Below are 19,671 nucleotides of genomic sequence, written 5' to 3' on the forward strand. Positions count from 1 at the left end.
CAAGGGAAACAAAAGAAAAAATAAGCAAGTGGGAGTTCATCAGACTAAACAGCTTCTGCAAGGCAAAAGAAACTAGAATCAATACAAGGAGACAACCCACCGAACTGGGAAAAATATTTGCAACTCACATATCTGACAAGGGGTTAATCTCCATATAATATATAAGGAACTCACAAAACTGAACAATAAAAAACAAACAACCTGATCAAAAAATGGGCAGAGGGGGCTGGTCCCGTGGCCGAGTGGTTAAGTTCGCGCGCTCCGCTGCAGGTGGCCCGGTCTTTCGTTAGTTCGAATCCTGGGCGCGGACATGGCACTGCTCATCTAAGCCATGCTGAGGCAGCATCCCACATGCCACAACTAGAAGGACCCACAACGAAGAATATACAACTATGTACCGGGGGGGCTTTGGGGAAAAAAGGAAAAAAATAAAATCTTTAAAAAAAAAAAAAATGGGCAGAGGATATGAACAGACTTTTTCCAAAGAAGATATACAGATGGCCAATAAACACAGGAAAAGATGTTCAACATCACTAATCATCAGAGAAATGCAAATCAAAACTACAGTAAGATACTACCTTACGCCTGTTAAAATGGCTATAATCACTAAGACTAAAAATAACAAATTTTAGAGAGGATATGGAGAGAAGGGAACCCTCATACACTGCTGGTGGGAATGCAAACTGGTGCAGCCACTATGGAAAATAGTATGGAGATTCCTCAAAAAACTAAAAATAGAACTGCCACATGACCCAGCTATCCCACAATTGGGTATCTACCCAAACAACTTGAAATCAACAATCCAAAGTAACATATGCACCCCTATGTACATTGCAGCACTATTCACAACAGCCAAGACATGGAAACAATCCAAGAGCCCAGTGACTGATGATTGGATAAATAAGATGTGGTATATATATACAATGGAACACTACTCAGCCATAAAAAAAGGCAAATTCATCACATTTACAACAGCATGGAAGGACCTGGAGGGAATTATGCTAAATGAAATAAGCCAGACTGAGAAAGACAAACACCACGTGATTTCACAAATATGTGGAATATGAACAAACACATGGACAACGAAAACAGTTCAGTGGTTACCAGGGGAAGGGGGTTGGGGGGTGGGCACAGGGGGTGAAGGGAAGCACTTGTGTGGTGACAGTCAAGAAATAATGTACAAGGGCTGGCCCTGTGGCCGAGTGGTTAAGTTCGTGTGCTCTGCTGTAGGCGGCCCAGTGTTTCGTTGGTTCGAATCCTGGGCGCAGACATGGCACTGCTCATCAAACCACGCTAAGGCAGCATCCCACATGCCACAACTAGAAGGACCCACAAGGAAGAATATACAACTATGTACCCAGGGGGCTTTGGGGAGAAAAAGGAAAAAAATAAATTCCTTAAAAAAAAAAAACAAGAAATAATGTACAACTGAAATCTCACATTGATGTAAACTATTATGAACTCAATAAAATAATTAAAAAACAAACAAACAAAAAAAACATCAAGCGCTCCGACCAGAGCCCAGGATTTAACATAGCAGTTGACAAGTATCAGCTGCTATTATCAACATCATCATCATATTCAGTCTTTATTTGCCCCGTCCTCATCTCTACAATCAAACCAGATAAAAGGGGAAATAAAAGATATTTCTAACATCTGATTTTGAAAAGTATACAATTTATTTAAAATATTTAAATAAACTGATCCACATCTTAAACATATTGGTTACCCAAAATTTCAGTTTGCATTGAATTCATTCTATGTCCCAGTTATGGGCTGAATTCTGTCCCCTCAAAATTCATATGTTGAAGTCCTAACTCCCAGTACCTCAGAATGTGACTGTACTTGGAGATAGGGACTTCCAAGAGGTAATTACCAATAAAATGAGGTCATGAGGGTGGGCTCTAATACAATGTGTGTCCTTATAAGAAGAGGCACTTAGGGCACAGGCACACACAGAGGGAAGACCACGTGAAGACACTCGGAGAAGATGGCCATCAACAAGTCAAGAGGCCTTCAGAGGAAACCAACCGTGCTGACATCTTCTTTTTTTAAAGATTGGCACCTGAGCTAATAACTGCTGCCCATCTTTTTTTTTTCCTTTTCTGCATTTTCTCCCCAAATCCCCCTGGTACACAGTCGTATATTTTTGTTGTAGCATGTGGGACACGGCCTCAGCGTGGTCTGATGAGTGGTGCCATGTCCGCGCCCAGGATCCAAACCAGCGAAACCCTGGGCCGCCGAAGTAGAGCGCGTGAACTTAACCACTCGGCCACAGGGCTGGCCCCGCTGCTGACATCTTGATTTCAGATTACTAGCCTCCAGAATTGGGAGGAAATAAATTTTTGTTGTTTAAGCTATCTAGTCTGTGATACTTTGTTATGGCAGCCCTAGCAAAAATTAGTCTTATTACCATTCAAAAAGTAAAGATTGTACTATGGGGAGAATTTATTTTACCAAGTAGCATCATAATATTTAATTTAATATACATCTACCTCCATATTGCAAGATTGAGCTGAAATCAAATATGTAAGTAACATTTATTTCTGTACCATGCTATTATTACATATGTGCCATAAGGATAATGTAAATTATTTAAACGGCTCTGTCAGAATTATTGTCTTTAAGACATCACATATACCTTTTACCTAAATTTTAACAGAGGTCAAAATGAATCTAATTATTTGGCTATTAACTCAATTAAAGAAAAGAACTATGATCAGTGGAATGTCTCCAAAATTAATTTATTATTAAAACTCTAGTAATCTAGCATAAAAAGCAAATTTAGAAGAAACAGTCTTTATGAAGATTAATTAGTAAAAGGTTTTCTTCAAGTACAATTGCTTTTTTCATCAATTATACTTTGTTATGAACTAAGACCACTTCAAAGAATAGTTTATCACAGGAGTTTTCATAGAGGAATCACAGTGACGGATTAATCTACTTTGCCTTCAACACTACATTCGCCCTTCAACAATCATGCAGAAAATATGTCAAAGATATTTACATGAGCCAAAATACAAGCTCAGAGATGTCAACTTAAAAGCCTTCCATAAAACTCATCTATAATAGGTACTCATATCACCGCAATATAGCACAATTAATGAAGAATGAACTGAAAGATAGCCTCTTTCAGCTTTCAACATTGAGTAATATAACAGCAAATTAGCTTTTATTGCTCTTATACAATAGAGTAATCAAGTATTCCCTTTACAATGAATGGGCTTTTTCTTTCTCTAAATTACTGTAAAACTACAACTGTCTATTAACATGAGACCAATCGGAAAGATAGTATTTTACAAAAAGTTGTATGAGATGAATTTTTGTGACATAAAATTATATTCCTACTTCTAGATTTAATAATCTTAGGACACTGAGTTGCAAACTGATTTACTTAAGTGGTCAATTCCCAGCCTTTTTCTTTCCTTTGAATACACTTGGAAATTAACCAGGACTAGATTAGCATTAAGAATACCTTTCAATTTATTCTTTCTCTCTCTAACTCTCACCCATAAAACAGCTAACTGCTATTTTAAATAAGTGGGGAAATATTTAAAACAAAGAGTACATAAGTAGAAGTCCTATAAAGCAGGCATTATTCCAAATTTGATATCACTATTTTATCACAGAAAAAATTTTAAGTCCTAAAATATAAAACTAATAAAGTTGAAAACTCTACTGCTTATTTTTAACATGCATGAACAATTAAGCACCTAGTAACTGTTCACTGACGAAATAATTTATTTTTTTGAATTTGGACTCAATCTAGCTTTGAAGTCTAAAGACTTTGTGGAGAGCTCATCTTCCTAAGGAACACTTAGTTTTATTTGATTCAGGGGCATACACAGCACCAACTTAGACCTGGGCAATCGTCACCCACCCTGAGCTCTGGACTCTCAAGGGATCTCCCTATTCTTCCTCTGACCACATCCCTTCCACACGATAAATCCACAGGGCAAAGAACTTGGCCCCCCAGAGCCTGTCCTGCCCTGCCCTTCTGAGTTCCAGGGCCCAGAAATCTGTGTCCAAACAGCCTAGAGCCAGCTTCCAGAGCCTACCGTGCCTTCTCCAGGTCCTTCCCTGTCAGGGCAGTTGCCCTTGCAGCCCTAGCCTGAGCAGTGGCCAGGGAGTTGCAGTTTGTAGGCGTGTGGGCAGAGTGCGAAGGTGTCTGCAAGCAAGGCCCCTCCTGGTTTAGGACAGGGCCAGGTCTGGGAGAAGAGGGGACTGCACTGCCCCATCGCCTGGCTCTCCCCACATATATCACCACACTCCAGTGGGGCAATGGAGCTGGGGCAATCTAAACCCACACTTGGCCTTCCAGATCACTAAGCTATTTCTCAAGGCAGGAGGAAACGTATTACTTTGATTTGTAACTTTTAAATGTTTAGAAATAGGCTCTGAGAGCCTCAATGTACTTTTGCCCCAGGTCCTGCAAATTTTAGAAGCCAGCCTGGATACCTACAACCGAACTTCAAATCAGTCAATTCTCATGAACCAACTCGGTTGAGTTCACTAAGTACTCAACAGATAAATGAAACGTATGGCCAAAAGGACTGAAAAAAAGGTATGTGGAGTATAAATGCAAATTTATTACTTCAACTAGAAATGAAACCAAACGTGAAAGTTACCACACACTATTAGCTCTAATATGTTCACTGTCTGTTCTGATGCTAATCTAATAAGTTTTGACCAATATCTTTAAGTCTCTGTTTTATATTTTAAAAGGTTCTGCAAGTCCTAAGATGATTTAAAACACATCCCGAAGAAGGCATGCCCCTCAAATCATTGTTACACCATTATGGTTTAACTGGTATAATAATGATTTTTTAATGAGTACATTAATTCTACTCAAAAGTTAAATAGGTACCAACTGTTAAGAAAACATAAAAAGATTGAGTCAAAAATAATTATATCCAGATAATAAACATTTAAAAAACGCAAGCTAAGCTTCAAGTTATTTCCATGTTAACATAATATTCTCAAATTTAAAATACAAATAGGGCTCATAAAAAAAGAAAGCTTTACTTTAATAATTAAGTTGTTCTCTACCAACAAATGATCAACAGGTTTCCTCTAGCACTTATCAAATCCTTCAATACCCAACAGCAACATCCAGTCTCACACTTAAGGGGTCACACACAATCTTAACTGGTATTGTCACAGCTCAAATATCCTGATGATTAATTTTAATTCCAACATTTCCATTATAAATTAAGCTTGTTTTTCCTTCCTGATAAACTGTTAAAGAGTTTTAATTAACGTTCTGTTCTGGTTTATCCATTTAAACACAAACCAAGCATCTAATGAAAGTAAAGCAATAAAGCTAAGCTAAATGAAAATAGATTCTACAGTGAAAATATAAACAAAATGCTGTGAGAATAAAGAAAGGGTAAATTCCTACCAGAAGGACAGAAGAGAGATTCTGAGATTATTCATCATCTGCATAGAGAGAAAAGTTCCAAATAGACAGAAGAGCATATGGAAAAGACACTAAGCCATGAAGGTATGCCTCAATTTCAAGAAACAGAAGGCAGCTGGGTATGGCTGCACTGCAGCTTCCATGGTGCGAGAACGGTGAGAAATAAAAATAGAAGTGGGGATCAGATCACTGAAAAGCTTCTAAACAATCCTTGTTTCTTACTCCAAACTTCGGAGGAAGGAAGTTAAAGGTTTCTGATCTGTGCTTTCAAAAATAACTGTACTGTGAGTGTAAAGGATAGACTAACAAGCTAAAGTAGAAGAGAAACAGGAAATGAGGTTGCTGCAATAATTCTGCTAAAAAATGGTTACAGACTGCAGTGGGAACAGAGGAAAGAAGAGGCCAAGGAAGCAAAATGAAGAGAACTCAGTAACTAACTAAAGTTTCCAGGACAGAGTAGAGGGAGAGTCAAAGATGAAGCCGAGGATTTCCAAAGACCTATGAGTTTTTGGAAACCTACAGACCTGCTGATTCCTCTAAATGCTTCTGAACTCAGGTTTCCAAAATAACCTGATCTTTTCTCCAGGTGCTTCAGTGTCATCTAATAGTTTTCAAAGCATATCAGCTTCACTTCCATTAAGCTGTTTGAGATATAGCACTTTTTGAACCCTTGTAAGATGCTGTCACCAGAAATTCTATCCCACACCACTAGAATCCATCTGCATTACTGTTAGGACAGTGGGGTTTTGTTCATCCTGCAGCTATTTAATGTCCAACTGTGACCCCTTACTCTACTGCTTTTCTAAGTGCCCTTTAAAAGACCTGCATACCTTGATACCTGATACCTGCAAATGTGAGATCAACCTCCAAAACAATTTCTAAATCTATCCTAGAGTTATTTCCCTCCCTTGTTAAGATTCCATCCATGAGCATCTACTCACACCAAATGAGGACACTTCAGGCCTACGAGGTCTCCCCCAAACAGAGCTTGGTTGTTTGCAATAATGAAGAGTGTCCCTACTATGAGAGACATCGTTATAAATAAAAGAAAGACCGACTTCATTTCAGGAGTTACCCTGAGGATATGAGAGAAGGCTACTTAGCTTTATGATCAGGCAAATATTGGGCAAATCATCAACGTTTCTGGAAGAAACCGTTTTAAAAGCTGGAAAATACTGCTTCTAAATCACTTTCTAATTGTAAAATATGTAGCAATGAGGAAAACCACTCACCATCTCATGTACTAATGTAGTATTTAAGAACACAGACATCCATTTCAATAAGGATAGACCAGAAGAAAAAAGGGATAGGAAACAACGCAGCAAGGTGTCTACTTTTGCAAGATCGTTAAAAAAAAATGTTTTATATGATTAATAATACTAAAGTAGACGACATTTGGCTTGGAAACACCTAAAAGACTTTCCTCCTAGATGCTCTGCCTGCGATTTCAGGAGCATTACCTGCAAGAGGGAATTAATGGTCACAAGTCCTAATTCCAGAGCCAGAGGACTTGGGTTCAAATTCAGCCCCATCATGGACACACTACTTATCCTCTCTTCTGTTTCCTCATTTGTGAAATAAGGGTAATATCAGGCCTTTGTCATAAAGTTGCCAAGAGCAGTAATGGATATTTGAGACCCATATATACTAAAAAAAATTATTCATTGTTTATCAGAAATTTCTATTTAACTGAGTTTATTTTGATTTTTTTTATTCAGCTAAATGCAGCAACCCTATTAACCCAAAGCTCAGATAAATTTGTTGAATTAGCTAAAGCCCATAAAGCAAGAAAAGAAATAGAAATCTTTAGAACTAAATATAAATAAAGTATCTCAAGAGGCAATATGGTAAATGGAAAGAACATGGATCTTAAAACCAGGCAATCTGAGCTTCAATTCATCATCCTCTGCCAACTTATAACTGACTGACCTTGAACAAATTACTCTACCTCGCCTGGTAAATGGGCTTAATTTACCACTTTTCAGGGTTGGCAGAGTGCATTACATGAAGTAACCCATACTTGACACTCCCCTGATGCAGGACAGGAACGAACGCCAGTTCTCTGTTCTTCCTCACACTATCAGCTTCAGAAACTCAAATTTCCCATCAGAGTAGCCAAAACAAAAGAACTCACTTTAACCCACAATAACTAAACACAACAAAGTGCTCCCCAAACTATGCCCACACACAGACCTCTCCCGCTCCTGACCATCTCATCCCACTTGGCAGGTGCCTCTGGCAGCCAGCATTCTAATTCCCCACCGCCCATCACCTGCATGGGCATTCCCCAAGTATGGCTGACCAGAGCTGTTCTCGTCTGATTGTGCTTAATAGTATTTGAACAGAAAAGTTTAAAAACAACATAACACTGTGATTTCCTCACAAGTTTTTGCTCCTTTTCACAAACGTTTTAAGAATAAGGATACATAAACTCATTTCAAATTATCATATAACATTAAATGCATAAATCTGTTCTTTTAATTTTCAAAAAAAAAATCTTAATCACTCATTTGAGTCAATAAAAATTCTTAAAAAGAATTGCAAATACACAACAGAAAATTATTTTCCACTGTGACTCTTGGGCCTAGATCTTCCTTCTATTTTGGAGTCATACCACATGGGGATTATTTTCTAATGTTCATTTCACAAATTGCTTAACTAACACTATGCTGTCCAACTTTCCATTTAGTATACCTTATCTTCTCTGTACACACTGTGATTTCTTTGAAGGAAAATTAACTAAATATTTCAGTAGGTTAACTAGCGGGAAGCAAAGAATTAAGATTGTAGATACAAAGGTGCTGTAATTGTATTTTAATCAGCTTATTAAATACAACATGAACATGTATCAATCAACTAACATTTAATTTCATGGTCTATGATTCAAAACTTTTCAAAAGCATAACAGTACAAAATTATCAGCATTTACTTAACAATTCCTTTCCAATTTTGTTTTAACTCATGAAAACCATTTAAAATATTGTATGACAATTGTTACATGTCATTAGGGACTGGAAGAAGACATAATTAGGAATTTTATTAAAATACAAACATAATTTGAAATTTATCTTTCTTGTGAGATATTACCAACTTGGTCCAGAAGGAAACACAGCTCCTATACAGAAACACAGCAACATAATTCTTTAAGTTAGGGGACTTAAATACAGGAAGATGGGAATCAAGTATTTAAATACTTAAATATAGGAATCTTTTAAAAATCTATTTCAAATATCTCTGTCCCTAACAGACAAAATTCCACTGCTGAAACAAACTACTGAGCTAAAGCTTAAGTTGGTGCTGCAGAAAATGCAAACAAATCTCTTATCAATCTCATTTAGAAAGTAAATTGCCTAATTGTGCATTCATTTAGGAGTCTTACACAAAGACTTCCCATTACAGAGTCACATTTTGACTTGCAATGTATGTGCACATACGTATCTCTTTTCCTCCTTTGAAAGAGTGGTTTTTCATGATCTGAATGATTCAGTTTTTCACAGAATAATTTAGTTTATCTAAATTCTACTTTTGTTAAGCAGCAGTGAAAATTATTAAAAGTCAGCGGGTTCTTTTCTCTAGCACTTTGCTTGACAGCAAAAATCGCTTTAGTTTTAAAAGGTCTGTTTCTGACCATTATTTTTTCCTCACGTGGAGAAGGACCTGAGGGTAAGGGTCATTAACATCTTTTACTAAGACAAAAAGATTCTACTGTGGTTGCTAGGATACCAACAGACAGATTCATTTATTGTGGTCTGAACAGTTATCAGGGATGTCTTCTCTCAAAACAACATACTAACCGCAGCAGGAACCATAAGGCAAACAAACAAAATCTAAAAGGCAGAGGCAATTCCTGCCCTTGAAGAGCTTAATGTCTGCTATTGTTGGTATTTAAAATGATAAAGTGCATTTCTAAATAATATATTTTTTAAAGGACTAGAAATAAGGAGACAACAGGAAGGAGGAAGTGTAGGCCAAGGTCAAATATTTCATCTGAGTCTGCAGAGTTAGATTCATTCCTTCATTAACTTATTTAACTGAACCACGAGTCTGTACTATGTGCTGGGTACTGTTCTAGGCATTAGCAACCCGGTGGTTAATAAGACAAAGTTGAGCCTTCATTGAGCTTACATTCTAGTGAGGAGACCAAGCAAAAGTGTTGTAAATATTTACGTCTGTGCGTATGTGCAAGCATGGAGGTGTGTTTGTACTGTATAAGAAAGCTGTGGAGGGGCATGATGACAGGTCAGAGAAGGCCTTACATATATTTATCAATTACTATATGCGAAGAGTTGGGCTAGGCAATGAGGATTGAGTTTAACAGGAGAGACATGTTCTCTGCTACTCGCATTTACTCTGGTGGGAGATCCAGGTAAACTAACAGGGAAGTGATCTGGTGCCACTTACTACCTGTGTAACCTTGGCAAGTTGGTAACACCTTCATCATGAATAGTGGCACTAACCTTCAAGGGTTATTGTGAGCATTAGATGTTTATAAAACATTTGGCACACTGCCTGGTAAACCACAAATGTTATTATTACAGTTAAGTGCCTGTGTTACAGAATAACAAGAAACAAGACTAGTAGAAATTGAGGATGGCAGAAAAGGGTTGAAAGGATAATAAAGGTCTTCAAAAAATCAAAAAGGGGGGAGAGAAGGGTTCACATGAGGAAGACTTGTAAAATACACTGCAATGTGTATTTATAAAACTACAAGGAATAGTATAAAATGGAACCACATCACACACCCAATTAAGTGACCAGAATTAAACTACACATGATTGGCACAGAAAAGAGAAGGAGAGAACAGTTTAAATACTGCAAGTGGCTCTGCCACTATTTCACTCAGTGAGGGAATATTTCAGAATGAATGAGATTTGTAGAAAAAGATAGCTGCGGTCCTACAGGCAGATTCAGATCCCACCTGTGAAGTGTGAGCACCTCACCTCACTGAGTGTGAGTCAACACATAAACAAGATATGTGTTTTTCCTATGAATTCCCTAAAATGCAAATGTACTATTTAATCTGGTGCTCAAGTGAATAAATAGCAAAAGCACTTGTGATTAGATGTGATTTTCATCACCTTTTGTACTTATTTTATAACTAACTCCTGCTTAAGATGCTACTCCACCTCTATGATCTCCCTTTTACAGATACACAAATAAACATGCCCAAGGACCCCTGGGCAGCACACAGCAGAGCCAGGATACCTGCCTCATTCAGCCTGGCTCCCAATCACTGCAGTCTTTCCACAATGCCCAGCCATCCTCGAGTCTGGGTTTGAAGGGACAGGCTAAGATTAAGAAGGAAGATGACGCAAAATATCTAAGAGGAAAAGTTAATAAGACAAATAAGTACTTGCAGGAAAAGATAAACACATTAAGACTAAAGAGAGAGAAACCAAGTCAGAAGCTGATGTGTGCAAACTGTTCACCAATTTCCAGAGCAATATTGATTTCATATATTTTATACCTCTGTGCATTCTAAATATTTAAGTATTTTGGAAATTCAAACATTTCAACATGCAGGCTATCTCCCCAAATACCTCTCACACCCAAAAGCAGCACATATACACACAACTTTCACCAAATCAGGTGTCCAGACAAAGTAACAAATTCTGCTGCTTTAGAAACAGAAAGAAAGGAATACATGCCAATAAACTAGTGGGAAAGAATATAAGTAGGAGATAGCAATGTAGGGACTAAAGAAAAAGCCTTCAAAGCACTAGGTGAGTAGTGGTGCCTCTGACAGAAATGATGAAATTGAGAATCTTAGAAAACAAATAGAAGGGTAAGTAAGTGCTTCAAAAGAAGTCTTTGGAAGAACATTCCAAAAAACATCCTGCAATCAAATTCATTGGGCATTTACTCTGTGCCCAATATACTAACAAGTATACACATTGAAATCATATTTCCCATTATAATTTTAGCAATTTCCCCTTACCTTGGGGGGAAGATCTCTGGCCCCAGTAAATAACAGAAATCATAATATGAAATAACAACAACAATAACGATAGCAGGTACTGTCGGGCCATGCACCATGCCTTTCCATTTCACCCTATGAAGTGGATACATGATCCTGATGCCACCAGGCAAAAACCTTAGTCTTGGATCAAGTAACTTGCCTAAAGTTGTCTAACACTGCTGGGGTTGGGACTCACACCCCTGTCTGCCGGACACCAAGGCTCTTAACCACTTTATACTGCTTCTCCATTTTAAAGATTCAAACTTTCCCATGAGCACTCTGCCTTTTTAAATGTAGAGTTTACGGACACAAAATAATTCTTCCATACAATATTTTACAAGAAGCAATTAAAATGCAGTCAGTACCTTAAATGCAGACAACTTTTTGTCCCCGAAAGCTAAGACCTTCTCGTGTCTATTACTCTTTCATACTGCACAAGTACTATTCTTGAATGGCACATAAATTGATAAAATGAGAACTCAAAATATAATGACATATAAAAGAAATATGTTATTGTTAAAAGTCAGAGAATAATGTCTCAAAAATTTGAGAAGTGGGCTCTACCACATTCTCATGAAAATACTCTGTGCATACAAGGGCTTAATAACCTCTAGTTTTTTTGAAATGCAAACTTTACCTGGGTCATTATGGGAATGAGGCACCACAAAGACTTGAAGAGGCTTGGTATCCCATTCATTATTTTGATAGGTAATGTCAAATCCTTGCTTCCAAACTCCACCATCTGGATTGTCAAAAGGTATTAGACTGTAAACATCCAACATCTAAAAATATAAAAGAAAAAAAAAAGAGAGTAAGTTTAACTATGTATAACCATTATTAATTTAAACTAATGTTTGAAAATATTGCCTCAAAACTACTCATTGCTGTACTCTGCATATATATTCACAAGATAAAATTATTTTTGTAGGCATTAACTGAAGAGTTTAAAGCAGAAATCATTTAATCACCATTCAAAGGCTTAAAATGCTACTTGTGTTATATAACTATACTGATAATCCCCTCCCCAATCTGCTTCTCATAAAAAACAATCTCATTCAATTCCTTCTTCCCCTGCTTTACTTCCAATACAATGTAATAGAAATTGGTAGGAACTGTACGGCAAACAAAAAATTTCCTGATAGAATTTGATTATGACCAAATATGCAGTATTTTCAAACACAGTACTGTAAATTATTTTTTACTTTATTTGTGAGATGCCTTTATTTTGTAATCAATCTCATACATTTTAAAATCTGTATCTGAATGGAAATGCACCTATAGCTATTCTTTCATTCAGCATATGCTACGTTTACCTTTTTTATTTTAAGAATAACACTATACCAGGGTCAACTAGGCGTAATCATTGAAAAATGGAAGATTTTTTTTTAAACTGAGATTTAGCTTTTAAGTGTTCAAATGTTTTCTAAGTTTCCATTGGAGTACTCCTTCTAGGTAATAATTTATTTGGACACAAAGGAAAAAATATTGCCAAAAAAAGAACAGTTTTATTCCTCTTTCTCTCTATAATACTAAATATAAAAAAGAACACAACTCCCGTTCAGTAAAATTTAAATTATGTAAAAATCACATCCTAATGTATACATGGGTTATAACAAATTTTTTAAAGATATCAAGCAAATTATATACAAGTGAATCCAAAGAACTTTATGTATCTCTCACTTAGGAATTTATGACTTTAAACATAAAATAAAATACTGAGTCAACAAATCCTTGGGAACCAGCTGGACAGAAGGATGTGTTCGCAGTTTCTGCTATTCCTTCCAATTCTTTCTTTGGCCCTGCAGCTCTCCCAGCGCCCTGCTGCCTCACTCTACCTGCCCTCCATGGCTGCTGGGCAGCTTCTCTCTATCCAGCCCAGATTTAGACAAAAAAAAAATTCTGTTGTTCCCCTTTAAAAGATACCTAATTAAAACCTAAACATAGCCAAGCTTCACAGAAACAGCTATCCCTTCAAAGCCCAGGATTCTGATCCTACGTGAACCTGGCCACACACTAGCTGATAAGGTCACAGGCACAAGGCCAGACCAGCCCCACTGTCCCCAGCTTCCGACTTGGCCTGTGAGCCATGCTTCAAGATCATATCATGTTCTCTGTCCCTAGGAGTCAGTGAAAACTTCTACTCTGAAGCAAAGCCAGAGCCAACTCATTTTACTCTACTTTAAAATATTCACCCATTGGGGTTCTCTCACCAAGTTGCAGTTTCTCGTCTCAAGTACAAGGTTAAACACAGCTCTCTGCTAATTTGCAGAACAGAGCAAATATGAGTGACACACCTCAAGTTTAAGAAACACAGAAGTCCTTTCTGCCCTGGTTTCCAACTCCATAACCCCCTAAGATAGTGCTATCAGAGAGAAACATAATGCAAGCCAAATACACAATCTTAAATTTTCTAGTAAAATGAAATAGGTGAAATTAATCTTAATGACATATTTTGTTTAACCCAATATATTCAAAATATTACCATCTCAAGATGTAATCAATATAAAAATGAATATTTCGCACTGTTTTTTGATACTAAGTTTTCAACACTCTGTGTGTATATTATACTTAGAGCACATCTCAATTCAAACCAGCCACATTTCAAGTGCTTAGGAGCGACATGTGGACAGTGGCTTCCATACTGGACAGCAAAGCTCTAGAATATTTCCCCTCCCTCTCACAAAGAGATATTCAGCAAAAAATAATAAAACTCTGCATTGTGTGAAACCTATTATTTTTATAAATATACAATAAGAGTAGGGCTTTTCTTGTAATCTCCAAAGAAAGGTAAGAAAATCTCTTTGGCCAAATTTAAAGCTTGAAAGGTCTTCAGCTACTATAGAAAATAAGACCTAAGAAGCATACAAAAAAGGCCATATTCATAAAGTATGAAATAACAAGAAAAATGGGAGAAACACAGAATTGTGGAATTTTATCACTGAAAAGAACATTAATGATCAAGTGACTAATCAAATCACTTTACAAAACAGAAACTAGGATCCAGAGAGTTTAAGTGATTTACTAAGAACAGATACCAGATCAAAAACAACAAAGCCCAGTAATTATTAACGAATGTATACATTACCTGCACATCTGATTTCTGACTTCCACTTTGTGAAGCAAACAGACAATCTTCAGGGTTGACTTCAAGTGACAGTTTTGATGGCAGAAGAGGTGAGCCAGCACCTTGGCCGAAACCACCTCGTGAACTTTTCGGACCATCCTCCACAGACTCACTCAAATTGATAACCGAGTCTCTAATATTTGAGATGATCTCATTATTCTCAGCTAGCAAGCGCTCCAAATGGTCTATTTTTTCTTGCAACATTGAGAGTTGGCCCTACAATAAAAAAGAAAAAGGCAGCCATATGAAACTCTAATATAGCTCTGCTGAGGCACACACATTTTTTTTTAAATTATGTGCCTGCCCAAGAGGGCAGCCACTCACCCTTCACTTTCCACTTTTATAAGTGGGATCACAGAAAGCATGAATAGCTGGCAGGGTTGAAACACCAATTTATAGCAGAAAATCTCCATGGCTGAAATCTTTGTTTAATCATATTTTAGAATGCGCAACAAAAAGACCAAAAATATTTGTATTTTGGGATATATTTCCTATTACACCAAACCCAGCCCTAAAAGTCCTTTGAGTCTCCAAAATCACTAAATACACAGCATATTATATCCAGGTTTGAAATTTTTAATTTAGGTATAATTGATTCTAGTTACTCATAAGGGTCAAAAGGTATGAACCTGGGAGCTGACCCATGGTGCAGCGGTTACGTTCGCATGTTCCGCTTTGGCAGCCCAGGGTTCGCTGGTTCGGATCCCGGTTGCCGACATGGCACCGCTTGGCAAGCCATGATGTGGCAGGCGTCCCACATACAAAGTAGAGAAAGATGGGTACAGATGTTAGCTCAGGACCAGTCTTCCTCAGCAAAAAGAGGAGGATTGGTGGCAGATGTTAGCTCAGGGCTAATCTTCCTCAAAAAAATAATAAAATTAAAAATTAAAAAATTAAAAAAAGGTATGAACCTGAAAAAGATCATTCCATCTTAATTGGTAGTACTAGTGGACAATCGTAAATAAGAACTCTCATCTATAGAAAAATCAATTAATCAACTCTTAATTAGCCATATGCATGAAAAAGACTGGCGGAACATCTCCTAAGTAACCACACTGTTAAGTCAGTTAGACTGCTTCTACTATACTGTGTGACTTAGGTTTCTGAATTGACCCTCACGTTAAGAGGCCTGCCATCTCTCTAAAATAAACCTTGTTTTACAGAATAATACCTCAGCTTATGAAAGCAAGAACAATCTTTGTCTTGTTCACTCCTATACCCCGCGTTCCAAATACACAGTAAATACTTATATATTTGTCAAATGGTCCTCTTATTTCTGGAAATCAACAATAATTCTCTAGTCAACACCCACTGTGCCAGGTATAATGCTACATGCTGGGAAGGCAGATACGCATAAGATATAAGTTCCTGTCTGAACACACAAGGTGACATTGTAACTAGCAATAGCCTACCCCCGTGCCCCAAAAAGTCCACATTAAGGTTTAATAAAATAATTATATGCATAGTGAACAAATAACTCTGAACGACCAGAAACAAAAATTCTATCACCAGTAAATAATAGGAACACAAAAGTGAAAAGAGAAAACACCTAAATGTCCAAAAGTAAAGGACTGGTCCTATGGTATATCTAATACCATGGAATCGTTTTCAGTCACTGAAATTTTAGAATTATAAATTTTTAAAAAATAGAGATATATGGGAGCCGGCCCAGCAGTGTAGTGGTTAAGTTCCCAGGCTCCACTTTGGTGGCCTGGGGTTCATGGGTTCAGATCCCAGGTACAGACCTGAACATCACTCATCAAGTCATGCTGTGGCAGCATCCCACATACAAAATAGAGGAAGACTGGCACAGATGTTAGCTCAAGGCCAATCTTCCTCAAGCAAAAAGAGGAAGACTGACAACAGATGTTAGCTCAGGGCCAATCTTCCTCACCAAAAAAAAGAAGAAAAGAAAAGAAAAATATATGAGAAAGTACTTTCAGGAGATACAGTGGAGAAAAAGCAGTACAAAAATAGTATGTATGAGAAAAAATAGTATGTTTGACATGATCTCCTTTTGAAAAAATACATATGGAAAGCCATAATTGAGATGGTAAAGACCAATTATGGGTATTTATATTCCTCTTTAGTTTGTTATGAATAGTTGTTGGTTTTGTAATGGGGAGGTCAACAGAAACAAGGAATCTACTCCTACTGGCCAGGTCAAGGGGAGAGAAGTCAACAGACTGCTATCTACCAAGAGATGGCCATTTCAACAAACTGTGTGAAAACTGACAGTAGTCTGAAGGGACTAGGGAAGATATTCTGGAATAAGAAAAAAAGTAGCCAAAATTAGAAGCAAATCAGCAGCAAATTATCTTGGGAAGTGTTGGGGAGAGACAACACTGAGGATGAATACCCAAAGCCCTGTTGGAGAGACGAGGAGCACAAGACGGCCATGTAGCTCCTCAGACCTGAAAGATGCACTCACAGGCCTCTCTTCTTGGACACACGTGACAGAAATTGCCCCCTGCATGTCAAAACTATAGTCCTTTAAGGCAACTGTCACCTCTAGAATGACCAGGTATGTTCTCCACAGGGCAGAACTCTGAAGCCTGTTTATCAATGTATACAGAAACAGGAAGTGCAAGGTTTTAGCACAGAACTTATCCTGCAAGACAAGCCCCATTTCCCCTAATGAAAAGCAAGAAAGAGAACATGGATCTGTTCACAACTAGAAATGGCAAAGCAAAAGAAACTGATGGATCAGTGCAACACTAGTTCAGGGCTCAAAGAAAAGCTAGTTGAACCATGCAGATTCCAGGTCAGCAAAGCTGTTGAGCAGGATTACACTATAAATCCTTCTTGATGAGCTCACATCGATGTTGGCTGAGTGGTTCTCAGTGGAAAGACCAAAGTGGATCCCCTGGCATAACCCAAAGTTCACACAAAGAAGCTAAAACGATTTGAGCGTCAGGTGCACAGCTGACTAACCTGTATTTATTTTCCTAAACAGACATGCCATCAAAGGCTGTCTGAAATAAGGGAAAAACTTTTCTTCACTCATTATCACAACACCACAGACTGCAGCTCTTTGAAATCACTTCTGATGAGTTCTGTTGAACATTTTCAATACTGAAGATACAAGTATACTTCAGAGATGCTTGCAATTTCTACCGCAGCAGGTAACAGTAAATCAAGTTCCTCGGATCTCAAGCAGAATTAGAACATGTTGACTCATCTTGCCTGTAGTAAAGCTGCACACTTTCATAAAAGAAAACCTTAGCTTAGTCTAAAATACCACCATCCTAGAGCTTTTAAAGATGCTACATGTTTTATCGGACACTTACAGTGTATAAATCAATTACATGGGCGCCTGCATTTCTCCAGATCTTTCTATACTTTCAGGAAAAGATAATTTTGAAGCCATGCACACAGCAAAGCTGCCTATAGCTCAACAAACACACAGTGAGAAAGCGGCTTCCTTATGGGAATATTCTTACTATGGCCCTGGTTCCATAACCCATGGATGAGAGTATTATTCAAAGTAAACATTACAAGAGACGGATGTTTCATAAAAAAGGATCCTGCAGGCACTAAAGTGACTTTCAATCTCATTGAAGCTTTAAAGATACAATTAATGATCAGTACCTGGAATTCTGTACTGAATTAAGTCCATGGAGAAAATTGCGGCCTAGAGATACGTCAGCATAATGGTATAATGAAAATCATTTTTTAAACTATATTATGCAGTGGAATAAAGTCTCCCTCCAAACAGCTGAAGTTTTTGAAATACACACACCTCATAAGAAAATTCTAGACACACGACAGAGGAGAGTGGTATAACCTTAAAAGGATGTACTCGTGGTCTGCATTAAAGTAACAGAAATCATAGATAATGTTTCAATTATGCTGACAAGTCAAAGAATACTGATGGTAATATTGAAAAAGACAATTTTCTGTAGGGCAAGAAAATCACTTGTGAGAAAACCACTTTATTCTTTGATTTGCTAATCAGTGCTATAGGGAGGCCACGGTGCTGCACTGCTGAATGGGGAAGGAGGCCATGATATTTGATTTACTCTGCTTTTGATGAAAGAGAAAAAGTGAGCAAAAAAAATCATTGGTATCAAAGACTTTTGAGAGAGAAAATTTAGAGCCTACCAGAAGGGAAAATAGGATCAGTACCACTCAGCCTTATGAACAAAATCAATCAATGTACATCTACAGATAAATGCTAGAACTTACTATGTAATTATTTGCCCAGGTAAAACACTAGCCACTGGGATTGGTATCACTATGATCACTGACGCATAGCTGAAACTGCACATCTTCTTCTTCCTTCCTGTTACAATTGAAAAAACGTGTGCCTTCCCCTCTCCCCACTTCAAAGGCAAACACTCTGCTGGTGAGCTCCAATCCCATTCTCTCTCAACTGCTCAAAGGCTGTACTCTTGTGGTTAAACCCTCTCAACACTGCTTCATCAAACTCTCCTAAAAGTAACTCATTCTCAATAGTATAACATACCATGTTCTATTAGGTCAAACTATACGAAACTGCCATTCTCGGAAGTCAAAAATAGTCAAATGTCACCAATTTGCTACAGTTCAACTTAACATTATATCCTATCTAAAAAAATAAATCAAACGTCAGTGCGTCCCTCAGCCCCACGTTGCCTTCCAGGGCCCCGTCCCCCTCACAGACATACAGGGATTATCAACAGTCTATATTCATTATCCCCTTTCCTTACAAATTCCCATTTGCTCCTCTGCCCAACACTGCACCAAAACTGCCCTTGGAAGGTCCCCAGAGGCTCCCATGTTGTCAAGCCCAATGGGCAAACACTACCCTCATCCTTAAATTTATCACCTCAAGGAGCATTTGGCACAGAGGACCACTCCTTCCTCCCGGAAATATTTTCTTCATTCATTCCCAGCACAATATACTCTTGGTTTTCCGCCTGCCAACTATTTATGAATTTCCTTCTCTCCCCAATATCTAAATGATGGAGGGCCTCAAGGTTAGCTCCTAAGCCCTCTACCTTCTCTATACTGTCTTAAATTCTCTTATCCACTCTATGGTTTAAGTTCCATTTTTTGTACTGTTATCTCCCATATTTATATCTCCAACTGAAATCTCTTCTCTGAAAAACAGACCCATATATCCAAATGACTACCTGACTTTTCAACTTGGGTTTCAAACTTAAGTCCAAAAAACACCTTTCCAAA

At 37.7% G+C, this 19,671-nt stretch overlaps 1 protein-coding gene across 1 annotated transcript in view; it reads right to left on the reverse strand.

Annotated features, from left to right (window-relative positions):
* The window catches only part of MAN2A1 (mannosidase alpha class 2A member 1), a 169,354-nt gene that overhangs the window by 126,322 nt on the left and 23,361 nt on the right, over nucleotides 1-19,671 (reverse strand). The window contains exons 2-3 of the mRNA XM_046666313.1: nucleotides 14,464-14,718; nucleotides 12,016-12,160 (exon numbers count right to left, since the gene is read on the reverse strand). Coding sequence (XP_046522269.1) covers nucleotides 12,016-12,160; nucleotides 14,464-14,718 — 400 coding nt within the window. The remainder of the gene's footprint in view (nucleotides 1-12,015; nucleotides 12,161-14,463; nucleotides 14,719-19,671) is intronic.

This window comes from Equus quagga, chromosome 7 (genome assembly GCF_021613505.1).
Source record: "Equus quagga isolate Etosha38 chromosome 7, UCLA_HA_Equagga_1.0, whole genome shotgun sequence".
In the NCBI taxonomy this organism is placed as follows: Eukaryota; Metazoa; Chordata; class Mammalia; order Perissodactyla; family Equidae; genus Equus; species Equus quagga.